This window comes from Anabrus simplex, chromosome X (genome assembly GCF_040414725.1).
Source record: "Anabrus simplex isolate iqAnaSimp1 chromosome X, ASM4041472v1, whole genome shotgun sequence".
In the NCBI taxonomy this organism is placed as follows: domain Eukaryota; kingdom Metazoa; phylum Arthropoda; class Insecta; order Orthoptera; family Tettigoniidae; genus Anabrus; species Anabrus simplex.
The window spans coordinates 190,849,649-190,869,773 of record NC_090279.1 but is presented as its reverse complement, the minus strand read 5'-3'; the positions used below and the strand labels follow the sequence as shown (position 1 = coordinate 190,869,773).

General features: G+C 38.5%; 1 protein-coding gene across 1 annotated transcript in view; it reads left to right on the top strand.

The window, feature by feature from the left end:
* The window catches only part of Spt6 (transcription elongation factor Spt6), a 193,602-nt gene that overhangs the window by 122,569 nt on the left and 50,908 nt on the right, over positions 1–20,125 (top strand). Inside the window, exons 18-21 of the mRNA XM_068230569.1 lie at positions 572–784; positions 3,402–3,539; positions 5,860–6,532; positions 11,719–11,840. Of these exons, the coding sequence (XP_068086670.1) occupies positions 572–784; positions 3,402–3,539; positions 5,860–6,532; positions 11,719–11,840 (1,146 nt within the window). The remainder of the gene's footprint in view (positions 1–571; positions 785–3,401; positions 3,540–5,859; positions 6,533–11,718; positions 11,841–20,125) is intronic.

Sequence of the window (20,125 nt, the reverse complement as noted above, 5' to 3'; positions counted from 1 at the left end):
TTTAGGGGTGCTAAGGGTTTCTTGCCCCTACAGTAATTTTTCCAGATAGTAAGTTATATGAGTATCAAATTTGGTTGAGAGCTATGCTGGAACATACACACATTCACCCTAATCACTCTAATTTGCGACATTTTCTCACGTTCTCACCCCCTGTGCCATGGGGACAGAGCTTGGACTTTTTATTTTTATATAATTACATAGAAGATAAAAGCAGAAATAAGTTTTAAGGAACATATCATAATCTTCACATACTGTTGGGTAGGCAACCCACTGATTGGACTTGTCTTGCGGTTTGCTTATCTTCCCCTATTTTATTTTTCACCCCTTAGTGCCGAACTACCAATCAGATTTTGTTCAAACCACTTCATAATCCCTCTTAGATGTAATAAGAACAAACTGTGAAAATATCAGCGAAATCGGTCCAGTAGTTTTTGAGTCTATTAGCTTCAAACATACCACCATCCAGTTTTATAATATATAGATATATATAGATGAATAATGTAATTACTTATTTCTTTTTTACATGCCCTTTTGTCTTACTTGATTACTGAATATGTGATTTTAACTTCAGGAAGCTGACTTGCTGGCCCTACGCAACTTCATAGCCTCGAAGAAGCCTCACGTAATTTGTGTTGGAGGAGAATCTCGGGAGGCTATGATGGTTGCTGCTGATATGAAGGAGACTGTGGCAAACCTGGTGGAAGATGAGCAGTTCCCTTCCATAGCTGTAGAAATCTGCGACAATGAACTTGCCAAGATCTACTCCAACTCTATCAAAGGAGAGGTAAGTTTGGTTGATTGTGCGTTTAATAGTTATAATTATTATTATTGCAATTGATACAGCTGCTTCTGTCCCTTCCTTTTTGCCCATCATGTTTTGATGGCTACTTTTAAAGAAGCTGCAGTGAAATACTTTGCTAATTTTTAATAATTAATATTTTTTTTATTCTTGAAATTGAACACTATACAATATGAGAATCAAACAGTATTTGTAAAATTACTTGGATAAGAAATGGAAATAGGTGACCAGCGAAATCAAGTACACTGACAGGCAGAAACAGTGAATCAGTTCCTAAAAATTGAATCAGAAAAAAATAAACCCCAACATACACAGGTAGTTTGTTTATTGAGTTTTTATGTACTAAGAAACATATATTCAACAGTTTGAGATCACAGTCATCCATTTCCCTTATCTAGCATGTTTTGATATTTGTGGCATTTTTCTATCTTCCTCTGTCCAACCACCATTGTTAACTGTGTTCCCATCCACATTTCTTCTAATTATACTATTCTTGACAGTTTTCAACCACGCTAGTCTTGGTCCCTTGCTTCTGCATTCTTCCCTCTTCCATCCTCTTAACATGTCCAAACCATCTAAATTTATCCCTCTCTATTCTGTCGAAAAGCTTCTCCACTCCGATTTCCTCCCTAACAGCCTAATTTCTTATTCTGTCCTTTCTTGTCTTTCCTATCATACTAAAAAATTTCATTTCACTGACCTGGGTTTTATTCTCATCTTATACATCACCTCTTTACACTTCATTGAACTGGGCAAGTTGTCCGCGTGGTCAGGGCGTGCTGGTGTAAGCTTGCATCCAGGAAATTGTGGGTTTGAACCCCACTGTTGGCAGCCCTGAAGCTGGTTTTCTGTGGTTTATAATTTTCAAACCACACAAATGCTGGGGCTGTACCTTAATTAAGACCACAGCCGCTTCATTCCCGCTCCTAGTCCTTTCCTATCCCATAAGACGTATCTTTGTCGGTACGACATAAAGCCAATATTGTACACTTCATTGGTATTTCCTTCATAAATTATAAATGCCACTCCATGAGCCTCTTGGTGCTGATTTTATTCCACCCACAGGCAATATCACTTCCTAAGTTTTAAAAGCCTTTGTGATACCGGAGCAGAAGCTATTTGTGGATTATTAATAAATAGTACAAATTATCTCATAGATAACAGAATTTCTTCAGTTTTCATTCACATTTGTTGAGTAGAGATGCCTCTTAATTGGAAAGATGCTACAAGAACTATATCATTAATTGAGAATAGAGAAAGCATTTGTTATGCTGCTCATGTGATTATTGCATCATTCGAAAATGTCCAGTATGCTCTGAGACAATTCCATGAACTCGGTAACTATCAGAGACTATATAGATGAGGCCATTGGAGGTCTGCAACTGTCAGAGATGACAGGTTCCTGGACCTTCAGTGGTTAAGGCTTAAAACTGTCTCAAAGCAGTAATAAATGTCGTAAATAGGAGGGCTTGTAAAACAAAAAGTTCTGGAAGCCAATTTAAGGTCAGGAAGACCCGTGACTAATGTACAACGTACTCCCCAGCACCGAGCAGTGTTATTAGAATTTGCACATCAGATACTGGATTTGGACTGTGGACCGCTCTTTAGTGGTGTTAATCACTGATGAGCCACAATTTTATCTCCAGTCACCTGATTGGGAGGGGAGGGGGAGTATAGTGAAGGACTGGGGAGCAATATTCCCAATCCACGTACAAGTGTACAACAGCAGCAATAAAAAACAAGAATTTAGATTCATAATTATGATCTTCAGGTCATTGGACGTTCTAGGATGTAGATTATAGAACACAGAGCTTTCAAATTAAAATGCTGCCATACACAGAGACCACTTTGTGAGTGGACTGCTCCTGGTAGACATAGTGAGTTGCCTTTGGGTGCAGACTGTTCCAGAAACTACTACTACTACTACTACTACTACTACTACTACTACTACTACTACTACTACTACAGCCGGGCTGAGTGGCTCAGACGGTTAAGGCGCTGGCCTTCTAACCCCAACTTGGCAGGTTCGATCCTGGCTCAGTCCGGTGGTATTTGAAAGTGCTCAAATACGACAGCCTCGTGTCGGTAGATTTACTGGCACGCAAAAGAACTCCTGCGGGACTAAATTCTGGCACCTCGGCGTCTCCAAAGACCGTAAAGGTAGTTAGTGGGACGTAAAGCAAATAACATTACTACTACTACTACTACTGATTCAGTACCTCAGTAAACTGTATAGGTCTCTGTAGATGGCAGTGTTTTAATTTAAATGCCTTGTATTCATCAGTCAGATAACATACTAACATTTGTAGAGACGTAAGGTTATCAGCAACTTGGAAAAGGGACATCTTATACCCATCAAAAAACTATCGTTCCATCCTAGAAAGCTCTCTGATAGATATAAAACTTAAAAATAAAACATTGTATGGTAATTCTAATGTCCATGCCTGTTTGAACTCTCTTGTTTGAAAATATCCTACAATTTTCTATAGTTTTCTGTTATACTTACATAATTTTTATTCTAAAATTTCACAGAGACATTGTGTTTGAATTTAACATTACTGTACTAACTATTACTAATGTATTGCTCTGTTGTCTTTTGCAGAATGATTTCCGTGATTACCCTCACTTGTTGCGTCAAGCCATTTCTATAGCAAGGAGAATGCAGGATCCTCTCATAGAATTCTCACAGCTTTGTACAACAGATGAAGAAATATTGTGTCTCAGATACCATCCACTACAAGTAAGTGTGGTGTAAAGATCTTAGGCATGTATAGCAAGCAGTCTTGTGGTAAATTCTGACCTAGACAGTCATTGCACGGTTAATACTGCCTTGGTGAAAAGATGACATGGTTCATCTCTCGTAGAACATGAATGTGGATGGTGACTGTGAAACCCTATAATAAATGTGCCAAACATCCAAGTCATTGGCCCTAAGGCCATAGAAGTCGTCATCAGTTTCAGCTTGGTCAGGAATGTGTGACTCGTGCCCAGTCTACTGACCCTTATCTGTCTCTTATATTAGAAGCAATGGTTCCATAGTAAATGGAACATTACTTGGCAGGTGTATCTAAGGAAGTTAGCAGTTAAATGCAGATGTTGGCAGTGTTTGAATGGGTCAATAATAATAATAGGTGTAAATAAGAGTTTCTGGTGCTGCTTAAGTCTTTTCAGAAGCAGACTGACTGATTGCTTATCACTCTGGGAATATATTAATTGCTGAGCGCTTGAAAGTTCATGACTGTTGTACAGACATCGCTTTTTGAATGATGACATTATAAAATTAATTTTGTCGTCGCCATAAGACCTATCTGTGTCGGTGCGACATAAAGCAAAAAAGAAAGAAAAAGGAACTTTGGAGAAAAATGCATCAGGAGAGTTCACTTGTTTTCTTAGCAGCTTTGAAGAAACCTTGGAGTGTTGAAGATGTACATTATAATTATAAGCTCTCTGTGGATCCGTTATAGAGTTGTTTTTCATTTTCCAAGATTTCAAGTTCAAAACCTGGCAGAGGGAGTTGGATTTTTGAAGGGCGAGGAAAGGTCCGTTCAGCACTCCATGCCACATGCCTGTGCGTAAAAGATCTCCAGTGACAGATTTGGTTACTTAACTGAGGTCTAGTTTCTCTGCCGTCTGATAGTGAAACTGACAGCCTGGATGGCATTAACACATGGTAGTTGAGGCCATATAATATTAATAATAATGATAGTATTTTAAAATTATCATTATATAATATATTATTATTTTTACTTTCAGAAAAAGTGAGGCTGTTCCATTCAGGAAATGCAATGATACACGTCTTACTAAACAGTTTAAAATGTAACATTAAAGAGAAAACTAAAATTAAACTTACATTTGTTACAGTTTGTAGCCATGAATAGGTTTATGTTTGATATCTACAGTTGATTTTAAGTAACCATTATTTATTGTATATTAAGTAGGGATTCAGAGATACCTCATAGAGAACTGAATTGAATTTATTGATAATATACATGTACTGAGGCTGAAAAGCCCCTTTATATGGTGTCTTCATCTAATAATATACAGGTTTATGAACTCGCTAACTAAATTTAATAATTTTAAAATATTAAATTAGACATTAAACTTAAAAATGAATTAAAATGCATATACCAAATCCTGTAAAATTAAAACATACAGTACATTTATAATTTTAGATTGCAAGAATCTAATCAATCTAAACCAAAAGCAGAAAGTAAAACAATTCTCTAATATACTTTTTTCTGATTGTTAGACACAAGAATGCATGATCTCAGCCTCTTGCACACTCCTCCAAGAAGATAGATGTTAAGGACGGCTTTAGTTGAGTAAAGTTAGTGTTATTTACGAAATGGTGAAGACTAAGGACGTTAAAGATACGCGATTCAGTGCAAACAGAGAGTTTGTTAAATTTAGTGGTACAATGTAGGGAAATTTGAAGGGTAGATTTTTGTAAACCTATTATCTCTGTTATGTACTAACTCCATAGATTTAATGTCGCCCTTACGGCGTCAGCTCGAAAGACCTGCACCAAGCCTCTTCGAAGGCCACACGTGCCAATGCATTATAAAGGTAGGATGGGGTCTTCAGTTAGAGAATTTTATGCGTAGCAATAGCCACCGAGATATCACGAGTTCATGGAGTTTCAACCATTGCAACTGTATGTAATAGGATGTTACATGTTAATTACGCCTGGAATTTGTCACGTAATGAACCCATGCGTTTTGTACCCTCTGTAGTTTTATGTTCAAAAGTTTCAGAGAGAGAAATAAGAAAGGAACACATATAACAGGACAAACACAATGGCAGATCTGTGTGGGAGGGGGGAGCAACAGAAATATTGTGTTCCTTTCATATTCCCCTCTCTCTTTCTGACTTGATTTGACACTGTTTGTTACTTTCCTATACTTATAGTAACACATCTTCACTATGATTCTCTTCTGTCTTTTTTTTTTTTTTTTTTTTTTTCCTTCTGACCTGTGTAACAGACCAAATGTGTCGAAATAAAATCTTGTGATCTCTGGACCAGTCTCAAATAAGTTGCCTATGTTTTGTCAATGAAATAGGAGCAACTTCCACGTGAGGAGCTGTTGGAGGCGTTGTATCTGGAGTTTGTGAACCGGACTAATGAAGTCGGAGTGGACATCAACCTGGCCGTGCAGCAGGCGTATACCTCGAACCTGGTACAGTTTGTGTGTGGTCTTGGTCCAAGGAAGGCAGCAGCCCTCTTGAAGGCTCTAAAGCAGAACAATCAGCGGCTGGAGAACAGGACCCAGCTTGTCACTGCGTGCCACATGGGTCCTAAAGTGTTCATCAACTGTGCGGGCTTTATCAAGATCGACACCAACTCTTTGGGAGACAGTACCGAGGCTTATGTGGAAGTACTTGACGGTTCGAGAGTGCACCCGGAGACGTACGAGTGGGCACGCAAGATGGCTGTGGATGCTCTGGAGTATGACGATGAGGATGCTAATCCGGCAGGTGCCTTAGAGGAGATTCTAGAAGCTCCAGAAAGACTGAAGGACTTGGATTTGGATGCTTTTGCTGAGGAACTTGAGAGGCAGGGATTTGGTAACAAGAGCATCACTTTGTATGATATTCGTGCTGAGTTGAACCATCGGTACAAAGATCTTCGTAGCCCTTATACATCACCTAACCCTGAGGAGCTCTTTGACATGCTCACGAAAGAAAATCCTGAGACTTTCTACATTGGGAAGATGGTGTTGGCCACTGTAATTGGTGAGTATGCTTTACACTTTGCATCTTGTTATTAAATATGCCCCATTAATTCATTTGTATCAGTTAATTTCATTCCTATCTAAGTCATCAAAATTTAATGAGTGGAATATTTCTAACATGTAATGTGAATGAATTTTGAGAAAGAAGAAAATTTTAAAATGTTCAGTTGCTATATGTACTAGCAAGTAGTTGCTTGTACCCTGCATCTTGGGAAGTGAGGCCAGTATCCAGTAATTGGGAGATAGTGGGTTCGAGCCCCACTGTTGGCAGCCCTGAAGATGGTTTTCCGTGGTTTCCCATTTTCACACTAGGCAAATGCTGGGGCTGTACCTTAATTAAGGCCACGGCCATAAGACTTATATGTGTCGGTGCGACGTAAAGCAAATAGCAAAGGAAAAAAAAAAAGAAAAAAAGAAAAAAAGCATTTTGGTAAATGTAGATGGCAGTTCATGGGCAATCCGTTGCAGAATTTGCTGTTTTACACTGTGTTTTTCATTTGATTTGCACGTGAGATTGTTTGTTTGCTATCAGTACCATAATGATCATTGCTGATAAATAAATAAAATTTAATTAATTATATGTACATATGTCTGGGAAAGAGATGGTGAGCAGGGACTTAAAATTGTATACATAGAGTACACATAAAAGAAAAACATAGGTCCAACATTTTTTACTGCAGCCTTTGTCTGTGTTGGATGGAATGATGGTCATTGTTGGCAAGTGGGGGTGGGGGGTACAAACAGACAAAAAAATGGAAAAGAAGGAGCGGTTATATAATGTTAAGGCCGGGTGCTTTCCTGGACCTGAGCTTGTCCCACTTCAGAATCTCTAGAGGCGAGAGGGTGGGAAGTAAAACAAACATTCTATCTTCTCCCATCGTCACCCCACACCTGGGATCTTCTTGCAAGAAGCTCCACAGTCATTTTCAGGTGCCCACCAAACCTCAAAAATATTCTCACTCATTATGAACCATACCAACCTCCATCCACTTCTCTCTTCCCTGTGAACACAGTCGCTTAAAACCTGCCAAGCATAACTTAGTAGTAGCAACATCAGCAAGTCTTACCCCATACAAGGTATTCATGACTGCACTTCATCCAACATTATCTACTAGCTTCAGTGGAAACTCTGTCCAGCTTGCTACATTGGCTTAACTAGCAATATACTAGCTAAACATATATACAGCCACCGCAGTACCTGCAAAATCCCCAATGTAGATTTTCCTGTCCCCATTTACACCAGGCACCAGCAAACCATGTTCGATGAATGTTTCACAGTTAAAAGTCCTCAAACATTTTACCTGCCCTACTTCCTCTCACCTCTCACTCTCAGAGGTTCCTTAACATTAGATAACTGCTCCTTTTTTCTATTCTCTTGTCTGTCTGTCTGTCTGTCTCCCCACTCCCCACACCTCTCATAGCGTCTAATTGCCAACAGTGACCGTTATTATTCCATCCTCCACTGACAAAGGTTGCAGTCGAAAATTTTGAGCCCATGGTAAGTTGCTGTTCTCTGTCTGTTTCCCAGACATATATTTGTTTCTTCGTTTATTAGCAATGATCATTACACTAGCTTTCTTACCTGAGCATAATTTGACTTTTGCAATGTGTACGTGGTTTATGATAAACATCACATCTATAGCCAATTTTATACTTAATAAACTGTTTCTTGCCACTTGTTACATAGGTCTGTTTGAAATACAAGCCTCTCCACATTTCTTGTCATTCTATCTGCTCTCAGTGGACACTTCCAGTCTTCTCTTTTCTCTTCTGAACTCATTGCTTCTCTCATCAGCCATCCATCTTCTCTCAGCCTCTCGCCATCCACTTTTACCTCATGCATTCTTCTGGGTATCCTTGAGTCCTCCATTTGTTTGACCTGCCTGTAATGCTGAAGTGAACATTTCTCTCTGGCAGGGGTTCCTCTTTCAGTACTCCCTGCACCTTCTCCTTTCTTCTTGTAGCTCTTATTCTGCTACTGAAGAATTTCATTTCACTTGCCTGCACTATTTCATTATCAGAGTCTCTGATTCTTAGTCTAGCCTCCGTGGCTCAGGCGGCAGCGCGCCGGCCTGTCACCGCTGGCTTCCGTGGTTCAAATCCCGGTCTCTCCATGTGAGATTTGTGCTGAACAAAGGGGGAGGCGGGACAGGTTTTTCTCAGGGTACTCCAGTTTTCCCTGTCATGTTTCATTCCAGCAACACTCTCCAGTATCATTTCATTTCATCTGTCATTCATTAATCATTGCCCCGAGGAGTGCAACAGTCGGCACAATTCCTATCCCCACTGCTAGATGGGGCTTCATTCATTCCATTCCTAACCCAATCGAATGACTGGAAACAGGCTGTGGATTTTCATTTTTCAGTCTCTGATTCTTAGTGTTTGAACATAACGGGTATGATATATAACAGAAGTTTCTAATTGTGAGGTTCTTCAGTCTGTCGAAACTATTTTAGAATAAAATACATTTAGAAAATATCTGAAAAAGAAAACATATAACAGAATTTGTACCTGAAAAAGATACGATTTAATTTTTTAAAAAATACAGGTAGATAGCCAGGTTGAATGGCTCAGATGGTTGACTCGTTAAGCACACAGTACAAATATGTATTCGGTCCTATTTGTGTAAACATTCATATATTTCTAATGGACCAATTATATTTTAACTATAACAACTAATCATAACAACCCATAGTACTGTTTCAAACTATGTTAACCCCATTTTACGTCTGAAGAATGTGCATATAGCACCACATATTAGTACTTTTAATGTAAAGTATTTTAACAGGTATCTCATACCAGTATTTTAGTCCTAAGGGTTCATTTTAACAAGATTTTTACATGCCTGCACTTAACAAAACAAACAGTGTCAAGGTACAACTCTATTTTAAGACATAAAACAAGAATAGAAGGTGCTACAAACTTGTATTTTAGTATTAAGGATCCATGTCAACAAGGTACTATATACCAATACTTTAGTCATAAGAATCCAAATCAACAAGGTCCTTCTACATTTTTCATTTGACTGAACTGTAAAAGTGAACAAGAAAACCTTATAAACCACTACATGAAATGTAATTAGGATACTGACAGTCCAGTATTACATCTGGAAGACCCTACATTGGACTTAATATTGTCAATGTGTACAAATGCAAAAATAATTTTACTTCATATTGTGTAATGTAAATGTAAAGTGATAACACGTAGAACACCATGTACCTCCCAGAAAATGTACATACTTTACTATCTTAGTAATCAATTCACTAGCATTTTGTCAAATTGATGAATTATATTCAATGCAATACTTTTGACACTGTATGCAGGGGAACATAGGACCTATATACATAACAGCTCAAATAGAGTAGGCCCATAAATCTCATATAACACATATTTCCAAACTAAGATGTACCTACCAACATTCTAATGACAATTGAATTTAACTTAAACATTAATCATTATATGTGATGTTTTTGTAGATATTTTTGTGTATGTCAACTGAAGATGATCCCTTAGGGGTCGAAACCGGTCTTGACCTTACTTACCAGTTTGGAAGTAAATAAATTAGTGTATTGATAAGGTGGTGACTCATATTATTTTTGTACAACAGATGGTTGAGGCGCTGGCTTTCTGACCTCAACTTGGTAGGTTCGATCCTGGCTCAGTCCGTTGATATTTGAAGGTGATCAAATACTGCAGTCTCATGTCCCCAGATTTACCGGCACGTAAAAGAACTGCAGGACTAAATTCCAGCACCTCAGCAGTTCCGAAAACCGTGAAAGCAGTTAGTGGGCGTAAAGCCAATAAATGATGATTATTATTATCATCATTATCCACTTACTCGTACTAGGTGCCTCACCTTCATCTGTGCTATCTGACCTCCCTTGGTCAGTTCTTTTTCTATTCTAAACCCAATGGTATCAGGTTTGCAAGGCCCAGGAATTTTTTTCATTTTTATGCCCTTCGTGGTCCTTGCCTTTCATTTTTCGAAGTGGCACGCCTCTTCCATTTTCCCTCCGATTAGTGTTAATAGAGGATGGTTACACAGTTCTACTTCCTCTTAAAATAATAACCACCACCACCACCACCACCACCTCAGCTGTCATGAAGATGGTTTTCCATGGTTTTCCTGTTTTCACACCAGGCAAATGTTAGGACAGTATCTTATCCCAGGAACTAGCAACAGTCGATGAATCAACTCTTCACCCTGCTCTTTACCAGCAACATTGGTGTACTGACTTGTTTCAGTATCTCCATTTTGTTTCTAATTTCTGCTAACAGATAGTGTGATGTGCCATATTTCGTCTTCCTACAAGTGTAAGAAGGCTCATTACTGGGTTTTCATCCATAGCTTCGGTCTCTGTGTGTGAAGGACAAGTCCTGTCTTAAATGTAAACAAAGCTTTTTATGGTAGAGTCCAGTAGACAGTCTTCAACAGTTTTAAAAGAACCAAGCAAGTGGCTGCGCGGTTTGGGAGATGTGGGTTCGAACTCCTCTTTTGGCAGCTCTAAAGATGGTTTTTTGTGGTTTCCTATTTTGACACTAGGCAAATGCTAGGGCTGCACCTTAATTAAGGCCTTAGGTCACTTCCCACTCTTAGCCCTTTCCTGTCCTGTTGTCACCTTAACCTCTGTATGTGTCCGTGTAGTGCAAAGCAAATTGAAAAATACATACCTGAGAAATATATGTGCAATGTTCAAATTCCTTTAAAGTGTATCGTACTTTATCACATGTTGTTTTGTATAATAAGGAACATGAATTTATATTTGAGTTTGACTTTTTACTCTTTTTGTTTTTCAGATTTGATTTATACTTTCTTCTTTCAATTTATAATTCTTTAAATACAATATTTGTAATCAGGAAGTTTCTAGCTGTACACTGATGAATAACGATGCCATATTATTATATATGAAAAACTCAAAATCAACTAAATATTTGACCATGTAATTTCTTTACAAAATGGCTGCCAAAAGAGAGTTTTGACTTTGCTGGTTCTGGCGTTATTTGAGGCTATGACCGTTGCATTCCTAGTCCTTGTCCTTTCCTGCATTGTCCAAAACCTAAGTGTGAGGTTATATAGATAACGATAATACTGAAGCAGTATTTGATCTAGTTTTTGGTATATAACTAGTATAGGAAGTATGCAAACTTACAATGGAATTATGAACCTTCGCTTTTCTTCTATTTAAGGTATCACGCGCAGGAAACCACAAGGAGATCAGCTCGATCAAGCCAATCCAGTCCGTAATGACGAGACAGGTCTCTGGCAGTGCCCTTTCTGCCTGAAGAATGACTTCCCAGAGCTGTCAGAAGTATGTATTACCTGTATACCCTATTCAGTTAGCTGTTTTATATTAGTACAGTTATACTCATCCTGGTCTTCATGCATCTCCTCCCTTCCTATCAACTGTACCTTCTTCCTTTGGGGTCCAATTTCGGACTCAGTCCGACATCGTTAATTTTCTGTTCCTGTCCTATGTCAGACCTAGTCTGACACAACTTTGTTATATATGCAGAATGTTGGAGTGAAAATGGCGCAGAGTTTTACGCAGTATTTAGCCTGGATATTTCTCTGTTCCGTGTTGCCATCTACTGTTAATTTGTTTTAACTGAGTTGCTTTCTCTTTGGAGATAGTTCGTCGTTGCTGTGTTATATTTATCAACATGGCATCTGCAGTTGCGGCATGAGACCTGATGATTTATTTTTTGTGGTGGTTTGTGTGGTAGTGGCGATATTGACATTGATTTGTTGACAGATTCTGAAAGTGAAATTCGTGTTCTCGAATACGAGAAAAAAATCGAGTGAGTTGGAGAAAATTAAAGTGGAAGAGATTGGTGAAAACAGTGATGTAGGGCGTGATGACTGAAGTTGACCGCGATTTTTCGAAGTATTGTCACAACCTAGACATGGGATACACCCATCATAATAGAGGAAAGAAATCGGTAGCTTTAGTGAACAGTTTTCAACTCTATCATATGCAGATAAAGGCAGAAAATAAGCCTGAAGTGAGTCCCAGGCCTTTCAGGGATCTCATTATCATGGGAATTATGAGGGACGTTACAAAACAAAATACCCGTAAGTGCTGCTGACGGAGCATCTGCGACCTGAAGTATTGTCTGAATGGGAAGCTAAATATCATAGACGGTCGTGGACCAAAAAATCTAAGGACTGTGCCGTGTGTTTCGCCAGGAAAGTGAAAGGAGGCAGAAATGAGACATCATTTTCTTGTGAGACCTGTCCAGGGAACCCAAGACTGCGCCCAAACAAATGACTCCAGAAGAACCACATTTTCACAAAAAATTGCTGAGAATTTTTTAACATAATGGATAATTAAGAAATTTGCAATCTATGTTTTTAATGTAAAACTCAGCATTTTACTTATGTGAATATTTCCTTCCCATAGTTAACTATTGTTAAATTGGACCTGTGCAAGAAGCAGGCAGAAAATTAATTGGACCCCAAAGCGTTATGTGCTGATACCCAGTTTTTTTGAACTGACCAGCTCAGTAATGTTATCATTCAGATTCTCACTCCCTCTCTTCAGGTTGTTTGAATCCTGGTACATTGGCATTTATGTGTTTCAATACACTATAGTGACACATTAATGCAAGACCAGCAATAGCTGGGGACATTAATAACACACTGTCTTGAATCTCAAGAGTCTGATGTTCTCAGTGTTTATGTGCTCAAGACAGATGATGATGTGTATGATATGAATGACACAAATGACAGATCGATGTGGGAAGAGCCTAGGACAAATATGTAAACATAAGAAGACAAGATTAATCTACACATCTTTATTCACTCTACTGAGCAAGTGGCCGTGCAGTTAGGGTCGCGCAGATGTTAGCTTGCATTCGGGAGATAATGGGTTTCATTCCCACCGTCGGCAGCCTAGAAGATGGTTTTCAATGGTTTCCCATTTTTACACCAGGCAAATGCTGGAGTTGTACCGTAATTAAGGCCACGGTCGCTATCTTCCCAATCCTAGCCCTTTCCCAACGTACCGTCCCCGAAAATCTTTAATGTGTTCGTGTGGCATTAAACAAGTAGCAAAAACAAATCTTTATTCACCCCTATCTTCACATTCAGTACCGTGCGAATTAATTGTAACAAGTGTTTCTTTCTTCTAGTACCTGCTCTCTAGAGCAAACCTACAGAATGAACAGAAATCTCAGCAGACTACAAGCAGTGGTTATGAAGTTCTTAAGAACTATGATTCAGTAATCAAGGAGAGACAAACATAAGAAAGCATGAGATACACCATCTTGTCTAAGTGAAACAACCCTTCAGTGAGATCTGTGTTGAGGCCAGGCAGAATTAGTTTGGTCATCTCAAAGAGTGGACCTACAAAGAAAATAACAAGAGTGTGGTTTGAGAAGGAACTCAAAGGTAAAAAGATCAAGACGTTGGGCAAAGAAGAGATAGATTGATCAGATTAGATATGATCTAGCTGGACGAGGTCTGGATTTGCAATGGGTTATGGAAGAAGACTCTCCTACATTGACAGAAATAAGTGGAGAGCGCTCGTTCACTGGACCCTGGAAACTGGAGCTGGTTCATGATGATGATGATGATGATGATGATGATGACGAAAGAAATGTAACTTGCAAATTAAGAGGAAGGGGAATAAATCTGCAAGTTTCTGATGTTGTTTGTAGACTTCTGGTGGCCCTGATCAAGAGATATTTATTCATGAACTTAGTGGACGCATCCGCAGTACCATACTGTATATCACCAGCTAATACATTGTTTTTGTGCTTTCTCAAATCTTTCGTCGAAGAAGTTCTAGATATGATTAACGTTCTAGAATGACAAGGATTATCATCGTCGGCCTAGTGTTCTTATGATGTGTAGTTAGGATGAATTGAAAGACATATTCATACAAAATAAATATACCATCATACGTTTCTTTGAGGTTATAGGTGACACTCTTCGTCCTGTGAAAAATAGCTTTCCATTGTCCCCGCTCGATCAAATATTAATTACGATATGCTTTTATACTACTGAGTCTTATCATATTTGTATCTGTAACTACATTCGTGTCCATAAAAGCAGTGGTACTGGTAATTGAATATAACAGATAATTACAAATTTAGAGTAGGTAGTGCTGTAAGTCTACTTACATTGACAGTGGACATATACTTTTATCATGGGATTGTTTTTAGTTAACAATATTACATTACAAGAAACTAACAGTTTATGCAAGTTAATTATGGTACGCAATATTTATTGCTATACTGTGGTCAAACAATTGTTTATATTTTGGTATAACAGGGGATAGGTACAATATATTTATTAGGCTCGGTGCATACTGGATCATGCGTGACGTGTTGCTGATGTGCATATTTCATTAGAAATCCTCAAACAATATCGAATTCTTTTGACTGTCCTTACAGCCTACGAAACTGACACCCATGCCTGCAAGAACTAGTCAGAATACCAATTTCTCACTGCATGAAAAAACTCAAATACGACGTGTTACTTGTGCCTGACAGTCTAGGAAACAAATCTTATGGACAAAAACAAAGCAGTGTGAAGGGTGACATCTAGTGAGTAGTTATGAAACTTGATCATTGAGCCAATAGTTGACATTTTGGTAACTTCGCTGCTGTTATGCTGTGCAACGCAGCAAAGAGTTATCGAGTCGACAACTGTAACAAATCAATAGGTATCGGACAGATATCTCGCCATTACAGAAACCGGGCATAAAAGTATGTATTAGATGAAAAAGTGCAAAAAATATATATAAAATGTGTGTGTTATTGTCATGTTCTGATTAATTTGCACGGAGCTGTAGACGTGTTCTCTCCTAATAATCCTAGTTCTTCTATATAAGTTTCTTCTCAGCTCCCTATAAGCCTGTTTCTGCTTCCCAGCTTCATCTAGAGGGCGGGCATTAACATTCATTCAGAGGCCATTTTGATAGATTGTCAGTCTTGGAAGTGGGGATAAAGGAAGAGACTAAGACAAGTATGAACATAGATGGTGACAAACACAGAAGGAGAAAAGGAGCCTAAGTGATCAATATAAGTGCAGTGGAACCTCGATTATCCATTCCCGGAAACTACGTTTTCCCGGAATATGCGTCAAATTACGTGGTCCCGTGAGCATCGTAATTAAATCACGTTGTAAAAATCCTGCATTATCTGTTCCTCGAAGAAACGATTTCCCGGATCAACCGTCCAGAAATTTCATTGCCATCAACACTAAATCCTCGATCAATCGTTTTTAATAAACCGTATCTCACGAAAAGACAGCTATGGCATACTTATGGATCTTGGCGGTGAACTTGCATAAGGGACCATCTTAGCATCGCATTCAGGTGGTATTATTTAGAGAATCTCGGAAATCATAAAGCACAGAGTGGCCACAACAATTGGAAGGAGACACGGCGCATTTCGACAGCTCTGCTTGAAGACTGAACGAGTTTAGTCAAATGTTCACACTTATAAAACGTCCAGATTATGTCCAGGGTTAGATGTTTATATTTTACTTTTTTTCGATCATACTGCCGAAGAGGTTTTCGGCATTTTCGTCAGGACGCTGTAGAGTAACTGGGCTTTCAGGCAGGAATCGAAACTACTCCTCCTTAACACAAATGTAGTATTTTAATATTATCGTACACGATTATGTTAGCAAGACCACCTTACATTAAAAAAGAAAGCCATGGGAGGCCTTCGGATTGCCTATTACTGTTTTGGTCCTAATGTAAGACTGGGAATTTTACGTTTCCATGTTAAAATGCCAAAAACTGCAGTCGTTTTATTTGTGCACGTTACATTTATTAATGGTTTGTATCATTTCCAACTCCTCGTACTGACGTGCAGTGAGCGCGCTTTCCAGATGACCTGAAGGTCACAAAGTTTTGTGATATTTTTTTCCTCTTTCCAGTTTGATAGGATTAGTGACGGGCAGAATTGAATATAATCAAATACAGTAGAGACGGTATTTGATATAATGCATTCGAGAACTTTTGAGAATCGATACTTACATTCAAAACCATGTTTTAGATTTCAACATAACCTTTAAAAGTCGATGTAGGCCTAATTTATGCGGTACAAGATTTCCAGGAACTGACTACAAACAGTATACCGGAGACCAAATTACAATGAAAGATTAAGAAAAGAAGGGGTTTCGCCATTATCTTGGGCGCTTTTGTATCTAATGTGCTTTATTTTATTAGATGAGAGAATTAAAAACTACTTGTGGTCGATTGTCGTTTGGCTTGGCGTTATTAGATTTTTCGAAGAGTTTGGCTAATCAGAGTTACTGAACTGAAAGAAGTTTTCACAGGAAACTGACGAAGATTCCCCTATAAAATTGAATATAAAGTAGCCCTATCGAGATTTTGTAGCGGTTTTGCGGGCTAACACGCCTGTCTCTCATCCAGGGGTCGCTGGTTCCAGGTCCACTCAGCCTACATGATTACCTTTAATTGAGGAGCTATCTAATGGTGAGATAGAGACCCCGATCTAGAGAGCCAGGAATATCGGCCGAGAGGATCTGTCACACTGACCATGCGTCACCTCATAATCTGCAGGCCTTTGGGCTGAGCAGCGGTCGCTTGTCAGGCAAAGCCCCATTGGGGCTGTAGTTTGGTTTGGTTTAGGAGTTTTTATAAGATTATAATTATACATATTTCATTTTTGTGGTGTTTAGCCAAATTGTTGATGGTTTTCATTAATCCCGGATTTTCCGTTTTCCCGTGTTGTACGTTTTATTTTCGTGGTCCCTCGAAAACGGAGAATCGAGGTTCCACTGTAATGGAAAGTAATGGAGAGATTCAGTTGCTTCCATGTCCACATCACTGCCTCTCTCATCATTGGAATTGGAGCTCATGGAATCGCCAAGTGATATTTTCAGGCCATCTCGCACAGTGTCTGTGGCTCTCTCTTGTTCCCATGCTTTAATGGTGGTTTGTTGAGCATGTCCTACCACTTTTCCCTGACCGTCAGCTGTAACCTTACTGACGACTGTGACAGTGACATTTCCCTCATTGTGAAAGTCCTATTCACACTAAATCCACAGGTGAAAACACACACAGTCCTGTCCTAATCTATCATAACCTTAACTATAACTAGAACCCTGGGCGGATATACAAAATACCATTCGCATCCGCACTTCCTTCATCCGCATCCGCGAATGGTTATCTGCATCCGCGAATTGTTATCCGCAGATATTGAAAATATTTAACTACACTATATTACACGCAAGGTATTGAAATGGATAAATCTGTTAACATAATACAATAGGCCTTATACCTGGCACCAGAACCCCTACAGTCACAGGTTTATCAGCGGTTTTCTCTTGAGACAACTCCCGACATATTGACCTTTAAGTAAACTCTTTCAAGATTAAAATTATTGTGTCCACCTTTTCAGTACAAATATATATTTTTAGTGGTTAAATTCTACATGAATGAAACACACCAGTTAGGGACATGTTTCACCCCAGTTATGGGCATCTTCAGCCTATATTAATCCTAAGGTCTAGAATTAAAAATATAAACATTGGAACTTATAGTAAACTAACTTAATACTAAATACAATTGTCTTATGCTATTTACACAGTTTACAATAAATACAGTATGTACAATAAGTGCATTAACCTTGCCAGAATTTATGAACAATGAATTACATTTTTTACAATGACCAGACCTCCAATTGGAGATTGGATTGATCACAACTTGAATTGGGGCTTCTCAATTTATCACTGCGTGAGTAGGGGGTTTCTTCAGCTGTTATAGTCGCCTGAGTCATAAGAATTTTTACAACACGCAGTGATAAATTCTAGTCAATACTATTGAGAAGCCCCAATTCAAGTTGTGATCAATCCAATCTGCAATTGGAGGTCTGGTCATTGTAAAAAATGTAATTCATTGTTCATAAATTCTGGCAAGGTTAATGCACTTATTGTACATACTGTACTTATTGTAAACTGTGTAAATAGCATAAGACAATTGTATTTAGTATTAAGTTAGTTTACTATAAGTTCCAATGTTTATATTTTTAATTCTTGACCTTAGGATTAATATAGGCTGAAGATGCCCATAACTGGGGCGAAACATGTCCCTAACTGGTGTGTTTCATTCATGTAGAATTTAACCACTAAAAATATATATTTGTATTGAAAAGGTGGACACAATCATTTTAATCTTGAAAGAGTTTACTTATTGTATCTTCAATACGGAACAAAATGAGATTAGTTACTTGTATATTGACCTTCGTTCCTTCCTTCTATTAATTTCGGTCAGAAGCTAGTTAGGTTTAGTTCAGATTGACAACTATATGGTCTCAGGGCTCTTTATATCACTGTCAAAGGTTGCCTAACCACATGCAAAAGTAAGAGTATATCTGAGTGAACATCAATAATCTTCATTATTTAGAAATTGTCAGCAAAATTATCACAATAACGCACATGCAGAATGAAGTAAAACACTTGATGTAAACTGACAGTACAAATATGAACACATAATGTTAAAATAATTTGATTATAATAGGCCCTTTATTGGAAATGATACATTTTCCAGCTAGTTATCATCTGATAAGCTGGCAACCAAGATTGAGTTTGCTGGAAAATTTATAATCAAAATATGTATAAACTATATGGTTTAGGTGGCTATTTCATAGTCCACTACTGAGCAAGTGGATGCGCAGTTTGGGTCACATAGCTATCCGCTTGCATTCAGGAGATGGCGGGTAAGAACCCCACTGTCAGCAGTCCTGAAGATGGCTTTCTGTGGTTTCTTATCTCCATACCAGGCAAATTCTGGGGGTTATACTATAATGAAGGCCATGATCACTTCCTTCCCATTCCTAGCCCTTTCCTATCCCACCATCGGCATAAGACCTGTCTGTGTTGGTGCAATGTAAAGCAAATTGGAAAAATTAAAATTATCCACTCAGACACACACTGGGAATAAACAGTAACTCGACTGAGGCTGGTGCTGTAAATATATCGGCCATGTTTTCTGTTTTCTATAGACGTGCTTAAATGTGATCAGATGTGTTAGCCGATTTACTGATATATCAAAGAAACTCCTTTCGGGGCAAACGTTCTAGGCTATAATACCTCTTCAAAGAAAAGCAAATGCGATTGAATAGTACTTTTATTATTATTAAACCTTATTCATATTTTTAAGAATTTGAGTTCAAAATAAGGCACAGTACGTGTGATTATGTGTTTGTGTGTGGTAGTTTAGTAGGTTAGTGGCTGTTATTTGTGTGATGTTCTTTGACAGGTTTCCTTTAGTCATCGGATGCTGCTCACCGTTCTCCTTGCAGATGTCATCTGGTAACAACGCTCCTTCTACCTGAATCCTTGGTTCCTCTTCTCCTTCCGTCGATCAAGTCCGCCTCTCCTTATGCCTGGTAATCTCCTTCTCCTTTTGAGGTTTTCTAAAGCATACATCCATTTGCTGTTATGGTAGAAGAATTATTCGTCTGTAATTCTTAACGGCATAGTTATAAAAATGATGCTTAGTGAATCCATTATTACAATATCCGGCAAGACGTTCCTGTAACGTTTATGTAACTGTGACTGTTCCAAAAAGTAAATTGTTGCATCAAGTTCCACGTTATGGAAGCGATAGCC